The 10823-nt window shown below is 32.1% G+C and overlaps 2 protein-coding genes across 5 annotated transcripts; one reads left to right on the top strand and one right to left on the bottom strand.

The window, feature by feature from the left end:
• The first annotated feature begins 2842 nt into the window (after positions 1-2842).
• On the top strand, positions 2843-7141 carry LOC101254219 (uncharacterized). 4 transcript variants are annotated; one of them, XR_011210889.1, is made up of 3 exons: positions 2843-4084; positions 6464-6707; positions 6789-7141. XR_011210889.1 is itself a non-coding variant. In XM_004243339.5 (2 exons), exon 1 carries the CDS (start codon positions 3376-3378, stop codon positions 4048-4050), a length of 675 nt encoding a protein of 224 aa, XP_004243387.1. In that variant the 5' UTR covers positions 2843-3375; the 3' UTR covers positions 4051-4084; positions 6789-7141. The 4 variants fall into 4 exon arrangements, 3 of the variants coding, with proteins under 3 accessions (XP_004243387.1, XP_069143619.1, XP_010323754.1); XM_004243339.5 differs by lacking the exon at positions 6464-6707; XM_069287518.1 differs by lacking the exon at positions 6464-6707 and having other exon boundaries at positions 6839-7141.
• A 135-nt stretch (positions 7142-7276) lies between these two features.
• On the bottom strand, positions 7277-10033 carry LOC101253916 (NAC domain-containing protein 73). The gene is made up of 3 exons (XM_004243336.5): positions 9604-10033; positions 9300-9489; positions 7277-8098 (listed from the first exon to the last, which is right to left on the bottom strand). The coding sequence occupies exons 1-3, from the start codon at positions 9694-9696 to the stop codon at positions 7566-7568; spliced, it is 816 nt and encodes a 271-aa protein (XP_004243384.1). The 5' UTR covers positions 9697-10033; the 3' UTR covers positions 7277-7565.
• Between the last annotated feature and the right edge of the window lie 790 nt (positions 10034-10823).

Consider the following 10823-nt stretch of genomic DNA (forward strand, 5'->3'; position numbering starts at 1 on the left):
ATTATCATATAATTAAGTATAAAAGATGAGGAATTAACCCACTAATTAACTCAAGGTTATCTCTTTTAACCCCCAAGTAATTGAGTTATTAATATTAAACCACTAAATTTATAATTAAAGCAGGAATAGTCCAAAACGTCCCTTAAAACATTTAAAGAAATCCGACTCAGCCTGGGATTACGCAACCTGTGACGGGCCGTCGTGACTGCGACGGTCCGTCCTGCTGCTTCCGTCACAGAGTTCAGGGACTGAAATTTACTGAAGAGTCTGTGACGACCCGTCATGCCTGTGACGGTCCGTCCTGCCACTTCGTCACGAAGTTTAGAGAGTCGATTTCAGTACCCAATTTTCAGAATTCTAAGTATTTTGGAACGAGACACCCTCGACGGTCCGTCGTGGGGTCCGTCGACCAAGACAGCTTTTTCAGAATTAAAATCTGCTGCTCAAAACGACTAAACAGGTCGTTACAAAATGATGTATGAAACGTGAAATAAAGTTTTTCAATATCTGAAACTAACATCCAAGGTCAAAATTATGAACGCTTGAAGTTTCTTTTATTTACATCTGTACTAGTCTTTGATAAAATGATTATAATGGTTCACTTTAAACATTAAATGATACAGAATTGATGGCATTATTCGTAAATTTTACTTTATTTAAAACGTCAAATTTTTGATTTCATTGCTTACGAGCATTCAAATATATATTTTATGTTATTGTAAACCGTGTTTAATATTCTTTTAATTTTTTTAAAAAAATAGAGTGATAACAAAGTTGAATTTGAGAATTCAAAGAAACTAAAAAGCTAACTTCCTTAATTATATAAGTTAAAAATAAGGAAGAAAAATAATTCCACATCTCCAACGTGGTTAAAAACAACTATTAAAAGGCGTGATATTTCTTTTAGGCTATTACATATTTTTTCTTTTTGAATTATTAATAACTAATTAATATTGAGTTACATGTTGTCAATTGTATATAGTAATAGTATGTCTGTGTCAATTTCTCGAATATTGTGGCTAATGGAAGAAATTATCTGAAAATTATGTAGGAAAAATTAGCAAATTAGTCAAAATTAATAATTTAATTAGTAAAAATCTCACTATTTTAAAAATATTAGTTAAAATGTCAAAAGTGTCATTATTTTAAAAAAGAATATGTATCCTAATTAAACCCTTATTTTATCTCTTAAAAAAATTATTTATTTATATTCCCATGTACATCCATAGTTCACGTTTTCCAAATTATTTTTATTTAACAAAAATCAAAATCTGCAAATTTTTCCCATATCTCTTCCATGTTTATCCCATAAGGAAAAAAAGTAAAATTATCTCTCCATATTTTCTTGTTCATATTCTTATTCGACCTTCAAATTCTTCATTTCAACCCCATTGTCTTATTATCTTCTACCGAAAGGTTATTATTTTATCTTCAAAATCTAGATTCACACAAATTCCTCTAATTAAGGTATTTTCATCGTTATCTTCTTCTTCTTTTTTTAGATTTATTGTCTGATTTTATTGTTGTTTAAATCATTCTTATTTGGTGAAAGTGGGATAATTCTCGTTTAGAACTATAAAATACTCTTCAATGGATGATTCTAAGAGACACTATTCAGCTTAGTAAAATGATTTCTAGTGATTTTCTATCATTTAATCTATGTATTACTCAATAAATAGCGAATATTGTAAGATCTGCTTCTAAAATAAGGGAAGAGAGACAACAAGAACAAAATCTTCATCAAATTCATATTGAAAATGTAACTCGTACAGTACAAAAAAATGACGGAGAAGACCAAATTGTTGATGAAGAGGTATTTAAATATATTTGCATGTTTAGATTTTTGTATGTTGAGTTGAAGTTAAAGAACAATTTGTTCAACCATGTGTATTGAATATATTTGTAAATTTCTTGTTATGTACACCGTGCAATATTTATTAGTTTGTATTTGTATTCACTTGTTATTTATTTGTTGTATTTTGTGATCAATTTTTGTTAATTTTGATATCATTTTTTTATTCATTCCTTTATAATTTTTCACATTTGTAGATATTCAATAATTTATGAATACATTTTACATGACTATGATTTTCAAATTTTACTAATGAACTTTTGTTGGATTTGTGTTGTATGCTATGAAATTTTTATGTATTTATTGTATTTGTGTTATATGATTATTGTTAATGAATTCATTTTGGGTGATTTTGGATTCAGATGTGTTTATACTAATTGTACTTTGTGTAAGCCTTGTTTGTATCCGTAAAATATATATACACATTGTAATGCTATTTGTATGTTTCCAAAATAAATACATATTAGTTGTATTCAGTGTATTCTTATTGTATTTTAAATTCAGATGTGTTTATTCAGTGTATTCTTATTGTATTCATAAAGTCAGGAGTAGAGTTGTTAACAAAGTCAAGATTAAGTAACTAATATATGCATTCACAATTGTACTTGCATCATGTTATGAACAAAACTTTATTCAAGTAATATCACTTACTGAATACATAATAATCATCATGAAGAAAACTTCATCATAGTAATAAATATTATGTATTCACAATAGTAATTCTTCATATTCCATAGAAGTCCCTTAATATATATGTATACAAAACAAATATTGAAACTGTATCAGTTTCAAATCAAACGCTTGCAACATACATTACATTATCATATTTGTTTCGTTAAGGAATATAACTTATTCAAATAGTCATACGTTATCCATAGTTCATACAATTTACAACTAAAATAGAATACTGACGAAAAAAAAACGAACAAAAACATACTACTTGTTTACAATTACACAAAACCTGAATACTATGCTTTACAATTATTTTCATTACACTTTCAATTTTTTTCGTACTATATCAATTTCAAATATACGAAAACAGAATACAATTGACAATTATATCAATAAGATAAAGAACAAGGAAGAAACAATTATCTCATCGAATTTGTATGGAAAATGGTAATCTTGAAAATCAAAAGTTGAGAGAATTCATAAAATTTTAAGAGTGTCGATTTATTTTTTAAATTTTTTAAATTTTTTTTTGTAACTGATGAGAGTTTTATGCAATACTTCCATCTTTAGTTTTTTTTTTTCTCTCCCCTTAATTTCTTCTTTCTGTTTTAAGTATTTTTACTAAATAATGGAAGTATTGATGAGTTCTCTTAAATAACAAAATAATGACATTTTGAAATATTTCCCATATATAAGCCCAATATTTAACACGGGTCGTGGCCCAAATTCTTTTTTTGTGGACTAAACCTTGCACGTTCTAATCTTTTTGGCCCATTAACCCACTCAAATTTCAATTAAGTTCCGACTAGCCGTCGCCGTTACCGTCGCCGGTGATCGACCTTGAAGAGATAATGAAGTTCACTGACTCGCCGGTGATCGACCTTAAAGTCCTCGATTCTCAGCTAGCTTTCCATCAAGACAATGGATCTATGCATGTCGGCACCAGTGTATGGCCCTGTTCACTAGTCCTTGTCAAGTTCGGTGAAAGGTGGCATCCTCAAACATGCGCCGTGAACCCAAATCCCTATGCTGAAATCCTTAACTTTCACAACAAGCGCGGTGTAGAGCTCGGAGCCGGCTGTGGAGTAGCAGCGATGGGGCTTTTCTTATTAGGTCTAAACAACGTCGTTATCACCGATATTGCTCCGGTTATGCCAGCCCTAAAGCACAATCTGAAGCGAAACAAGCCTGTTTTGAAGAAGAGTTTGAAGACGGCTCAGTTGAACTGGTCCAATCAGGATCAGATAAAATCACTCGGCCCGCCGTTTGATGTCGTCATCGCCGCCGATGTGGTGTACTTGGAGGAGACGGTTGGTCCGTTGCTGTCGGCTATGGATGCTTTGGTGGGAGAAAACGGTGTCGTTTTGTTGGGGTATCAGCTGAGATCTCCTGAGGCGCATGAGAAGTTCTGGGAGCTTTGTGGAGAGATGTTTGACGTCGAAAAGGTTCCACACGAGCATTTACATCCAGAATACGCCTATGAGGAGACTGACGTTTATATTTTCAGGAAGAAGAAGAAACTATAGGACCCCCTCCTTCGAAATTTTGTAATCTTAACAGGTGATTATTGACAAGCTCGACTTTTTTTGTGTGTGTTATTTTTCGTATTCTGCATTGGCGTGAAATCTTTTGTGTTAATTAAGATGTTTAGTGATGTTGAAATCGTTGAGTATTGCGATGAAACGGTTAAGTTGGAGTTGAACTGATAATGAAGATTTATATAGTAGACACCAACTAGCTTGGAATTTGTTGTTGTTGAGGAATCGAACTTCGTACTAGATATGCATACTTCTATTTATACGAAAGAACACTGTTCTCTCTATAAGAGTAATGTACATTGAAGAGAATAATAATATTGGTTGAAGGATTTAAGATTTTAGTCGATAAATAAGAAAATGAAGTGTCAGCTTCAACTTTCAAGTCTCAGCTATTTTTCCTAAGAACTCCTTTACCGGATGGTGTTCTTGGTGCAAGAGCAATCACTTGTCCAGCTTAAACCCCTCGAAATAAACTGCTACTACTATTATACCTCGACCCCGAGCTAGTTGGGTTCAATTGTATGAATACTTTATGTCATAAATGCAACCTCTGCAATTTTCCATTGTAAACGATTTGCCCCTGTTAAGGATTGGCGGCAGAGTTCTTTCCCTGGTATTGTCAGATTTTTGTAAAAGACTCCTTTTTGCAACTATACCTACTCCTATTGTGCCTTATTTGGCAACTTCTTATTTCATCATATCTGTATTGCCTGTCTGCTTTGGCATTGAATATGTTAGTTACTAGACCAAAAAATAAAAACCTAACCGATATTGTTTATTTATACTAAGAATGTGAGAGACTGAGAGAACTGTCGAATGCGGTTCTTCTAGCTGTGATACAAGACCAACCTGCCTTGCAGTCTCATTTTATATAGGTCCTCTTCATACCAAAAAAAGTAGCTACCTTTGTTTGTGCGGTTTAGTACCACCCCTACATGTATGTTCAAATCCAACACATATATATGTGTACCTTGGAATCCAATAGATATATACACGTATGTTCGAATCCAATAGATATATACATGTAGGATGGGATGGTGGTTGTCCTCAATTATAATTTGAGCTGAATTTATTTCAACTCTGCAGTGTAAATGGTGTTATGCATTTTGTTTGCCTTTAAAAAAAAATTTGATATCTGATCATGAAGAAAGGGTACTGATTTTTTCCAAGTTTCGGATAGCCCTTAGTATCATGTCTGAGCTCCTTACAGTCAACATAGACCTGACAAGAACTGACTTGATGTCCATAGGTTACCTTGAATTTGCTACTTGATTATCTGCTAGTGAACTTGATTGCTTATATCTGCTAGGGAGGTCTTGGTTTCGTTGGTATAATCTTTCGGTCACCATTTTGTAGTCGTCATTCCTTCTACTGCTCTGGAGAGTACAAGATATCCTTTTCCTTTAAAGATCCTTGATTGAGTGATTGTTACACCATCTAAGTTCCAAAAGCATCGCCTGCACCTTCACATTGAACTAATACCTCTCTTGAACCGATCAAAAGAAGTAATACACTATGCCATTAGTAGTTTTCCTTTTGAATCTCTTACAGTTCCTTCCTTTTAGGCAGGTTTCTCTAACGCTTCTTTCTACTTTAATATGAGAGGTTTCTCCCACTTGAATCTCTAAATTATTAGTGATGTATCCTAGTTCTCCACTCAAAGAGTTTCGTCCAATCCATACAAAAAGGTACATGTGCCCAGGGAAATTGCTTGGGAATTGTTCTACCTGCATGATACATACATGTGCTCAACAAGGCAATTGACTGTACACTTACCTTGTATTTGAGGTTCTCTCCTTAGTGTCTTCTCTGTTTTTTCAGTTGCAACTAGCTTTCGTACTCTCCAAACAGATCAGGGCAGTTCAACTGAATAGTTGCACTTGGTAATATGTATTCCCACACAGTTAGTGGTGGCAAATGGGCAGGTTGAAAATGGGTCATATCCTAACCCACCAATATTCGTGTGGGTTAAAAATGGGTTGGGTTAATAGGGGTTGACCTCTTTAAGTGAGAAACCATTCTATTTTTAGTGAAAACTATATTACTCAAATAAGAAATGAGAACTATTTTGGTTAGTAGAAAAACTTAGGAAAATGAATTAATGTCAAAAGCCGTTGCAGATAACTTGGCTTGCTCAAGTGTTCGAGCACCTCTAACATCAGCCAGTAAGGGCAAGTACAAACATTATTGATCCTTCTAGGGGTGGTGGGAAAAAAGAGAAGATAATTTGCTTTTGGAATTATATACTACAATTTAGAGTGAGCTTGCAGACTCTCTTTCTTTTTCCTCTGTAATAGAAGCGAGCTTGCAGTTCCCCCTTAGGTTTTACAGTATCTTCAGTTGGATATGCGTACTTGCCTACACGAATGGATGTTAGTTTGCTTTTCTATGGGTTCTGCAGTTGATTCCAGTTTGGGATACACTTCAAAGAAGGAGTTTTCAATGTAGTCCATGAACATGCAGTTTGATTTGCTCGGGCCACCACTACTGCCGTTTGAGGCCTTGACTGTCCAAGAACAATGGAATGGATTGATGTTAGAAAGCCGTTACAGAGTGTGAGAGCATGAGAGAGAGAGAGAGAGAGAGAGAGTTGTATACTGATACAGACACAGTTAACTGGGATTGAACTTTCTTATTGTGTACAAGTAAAGACCTTTTCACCTCAATTATTTTTCCTAATGTAAAGAGTGTACAGATTCAATAAGTTTTAACATATTGTTGTGCAGGAGTTGAAACTTGCAACTCACTGGACTCAGTACTCACTCCATGTAACCAGTCTGGTATGTTTTGTTGCAGAAAGGATCGTCTATCTAGTGTCCCAACTGCAGAACACCAGGAAGGAATATCGTCTCAGTCATCACCGCTGTGTTTGCATGCATATCATTATAGTCGAAGACCTATATTTATATATATGTATTCTGATAGATGGCTATTCTGCTGCCACAAGAATTGGATAGCTATGGTTATACCAGGCTTAACGATATCTTGATGCCAAAGGATAGCAAGTACAATCATCAACTTTGTAATATTTCACTCTTATGATGAAAATGCATGTCCCAGAGCTCAGGTTTATACACTATATCAACACAATTGTTCCTATGTGCTATTTTGCCTTCAGTTTACTATTTGCTTAAACTTGAAAATATCAATTATCTTCAACCAGATTAGTACTTTACTTTACCAGTATATATATAAATAGAAATAAAGATCAGTATTAGTAAAAGAAAATAATGAACAGTGAGTTTATATATATAGATATCTTTGTACAGTTGAACTTTGATTAATTAGTTACTCTCCCAGTCAAGAGTCATGTACACTTATTTCTTCAGCCTAGCTCACTGTACAAAGTAAATACCATTAACAATACATAAAATTGGAACCACATCAAAAATAGAAAAATCACAAGAGAACTCTTCCTTATTCTTCCTAGCTAGTCCTCCTGTCCACCCTACTCTTTGTTTCGATAACTTATTCAGTGTGACTGTCTCATCTAAAAGAAAAGGTCAGGGAATAAATGAAGCGTCAGGGAGATTATTGAAATTCGGAAGACGAGAAGTAGTAGTCATCGTTGGATTATTACGTTCAAAAGATATGAGAGTAGTTGGATTGAAACATTGAACAAATTGAGATCCCACTTGACTTGTTCTAACTTGAGGAAGAGGAGGAGGACATGAATTATTTTTGATGTTATTGTTAACACCACCACACTGTCTTGGTTGAGTTTGATAAAATACTTTTGAGACAACAAGTTCACCTTCTTTTTCATCTTCATTATCACCAAGATGATATTGATGCATTACCCAATTTGTTTTCTCAGGTTTTCTTTGTTTGCCATAATTTGTATAGAGAACAAGTATCTTCTTGTGGCCTTTCACTTTGTTTTTTAACACAACTGGTCTAGTTTTGCCTGTTTTGTGCCATCTTGTTTCATTGCCTTGTATATCTGTGTGGACTTTTCTTCTTTTTCTTGTCCCTGTTGTATATGCTTTTGATGGTCTATGAAAGAAATGTCTAACTAAGCCATCTTTTGCCACTCCTGCATGCACCATCCATCAATAATCAACAACAACGACGACAACAATATATCCAATACTGTGATCTCACAAGTAGGGCCAACTGAGAAGGGTGGAATTTACGCAAACTTTATTCTTATTGTGTACAAGTAAAAACCTCATCGTCTCAAGAAAATCATTCATCAATAATAATCATAATCAAAATTTAATTAAGTTATATACACACAAACAATATAATTTTTTCGTATTATACAATATCAATATAGTTTAACGTGAGATAGTAAGTAAGTTAGTTATAAATTAGCGTTATTATTCTTATATACATCATGAGATTAAGGAATTATTAGACCGTCACTTTTACACGTCAAAGCAAATAACCTGACATATTTTTAAAATTTAAAGAAGGCTTATGTATAGATATTCTTTGAGTGATCTGATAATGTAAATAATTGTTTAAAATATAAACAAACATATACAGATTAAAATTTTGTCAATTTTACCAAGTGATGGATTACTAATACTTATTTTGAAAAATATATGTAATTACCTTTAATGACCTGATTATGTATATTACTCTTTGATCACATTAATCTTAAACTCATTTGATAATCCAAGTAAGTGAAAGTGCATATCTTAAGTAAAACAAAACTTTATAGTAACCTCATGCATGAAAAAATTATATTTTGGACATCAAACTAAAAATCAATTCACAATAAATCAGTAGAAAGAAAAAAAAAATCTCACTATTTGTCTGCTTATAGAAGATTTCATTCACAATAACCTAAATCAGCAGATAAAAAAGAACTGAAAATTTGCACTTGTATATTCATAATAACGCTATTTTATTTAATTAATTATCAACTCAAAGTTTCTTTAATTAACTTATATTATATACATGTACTGATGTTATATAACAGTATCCATGTATTAACTTGTTTTAGTAGATAACCTGCTTTATTTTTTCGATTATCATCCACTTATATAACGAATAATTACATGCACATATTTATCTTTTTTAATTTTAGATGATCTAATAGTATAAAAGCTAGTTAACGATTTAAGTATATAGAAGCTAAACTCATTCAGAATTATAAGTTTTATTTCATCTCGCAAAACACTTGAATTAGCTACGAACTTTAATCCGTATCTAACATAACTTTTAATATCTTATCGTCGTCAATTTTGTCTTTTAGCTACAAAATTTATCTGTCGTTAATAAATTACCTGGTAACTTTTCTGGATGAGTATAGCAAATCCCATTCTCTCCCTCTAATGTTTGAATAAATTCATCAATTAGTGGATGAAGTTTGTGTGCATCCAATCTCACTTTTGCCTCAAGATGTTCAAGAATCTCTTGATCACTTGGATCAAACTTCACCCCAGCTGGTAATCCTGGAAGATTATGAATCCCAGCCTATACTTAAAAATTAATAAAAAAAAATTCACAAAAAATAATTAAAATCATCAAATCATGTTGTATATATAATATAATAAATAAGCAAAATCAAAGAAAGAAAAAATTACTAACCTTTTCTTCATATTTGATCAAATGACCACAAGAAGGACAAGTCCTAATTATTTTTGTAACACTAGTAAGAGAGTCAATATTGATACAAGTCATTTCTTGATAATAATAATAATTAGAGAAAATCCTTTTCTTCTTCTTTTTTTTTCCCACTAAATACTATTACAAAAATAACAAAATTTGTAGAAGGAGAGACAAAGGGTTAAAAAGAAAAAAAAGAAAAAGTAGCAACACCATGTTCTTCCCTCAACCTAATTGTTCATCAAAGTTGGGAAGGTATAATATAATATTATTGAAATTCTACTTTTTGTATTCATCTTATAACACTTAAAAAGATTAAAATTAGATGTAAAAAGTTGAGTAATATAATTAGCTAGTATTAGTAGTACCAAAGATAGAAAAATAAAATTTTAAAAAAAGGAAGTGTTTGCTTGGGATTCACTTCTTCTTTTAGCTCATTTAAGTAAGGATGCTTCATGTAGAATAAATGTATATCTTTGTGAAGAAGAACCAAAAGGGTTATAGTTTAATTGATTATTTCATTGACAAGGAACATTTTAATAAAGACAGTTTACCATGTATTGGTAAAAAATTAAACTTAAACACTATTGGATATTTACTCTTCCGTTTCAATTTGTATGACTTAATTTGATTTAATACGAAATTTGAAAAAGAAAGAAAAAAAAACTTTAGAAACTTCTGGTCTAAAATGAGTTACGGATATTTGTGTGGCTAGAAATCATTTTATTAAGGATAAAATGACATTTTCAAGTTAAATTGTTACTAAATATATATAAGGCAATACGTCATTCTTGTTGGAACGGACTAAAAAAGAAAGTAAGTTACATAAATTGAAACAGAAAGAGTATTATTTTCCACTAAAATTTTGCACTGAAAAATGTTCGGTGGCTATATTTGTATCGATATTTTGAATGAATTTGTGAGAAAAGAAAAAATAGTAATGTTTTCGTACAGAAAAAATAGAAAACTTTCCACTATTTCAATGAGCTTGAATACAAAAAATCATGTTTTATAGCATAAATCTCTCTTTAATTCGCGATAAATCTCTTTATTTTATTTTTAATTGTGAAACTACTTGAGTGTAAATAAGGCAACCTAGTATTAGCTCCTTCACAACCCCCCCCCCCCCCCCCCCCCAAAATTCACACACTCAGTTAGTTACAGTTCTAATGTCACCCTAGAGTGTACACAAAGACAAAACA

This window comes from Solanum lycopersicum, chromosome 7, assembly GCF_036512215.1.
Source record: "Solanum lycopersicum chromosome 7, SLM_r2.1".
NCBI lineage: Eukaryota > Viridiplantae > Streptophyta > Magnoliopsida > Solanales > Solanaceae > Solanum > Solanum lycopersicum.

Excerpts from the sequence above, each read along its gene's own strand:
- LOC101254219 (XM_004243339.5), top strand. The coding sequence starts at position 3,376 with ATGAAGTTCACTGACTCGCCGGTGATCGACCTTAAAGTCCTCGATTCT.
- LOC101253916 (XM_004243336.5), bottom strand. The coding sequence starts at position 9,696 with ATGACTTGTATCAATATTGACTCTCTTACTAGTGTTACAAAAATAATT. Across the intron at positions 9,490-9,603 it reads TGATCAAATATGAAGAAAAG|GCTGGGATTCATAATCTTCC; the intron begins GTTAGTAATTTT and ends TTTTAAGTATAG. Across the intron at positions 8,099-9,299 it reads TCATCCAGAAAAGTTACCAG|GAGTGGCAAAAGATGGCTTA; the intron begins GTAATTTATTAA and ends TGGTGCATGCAG.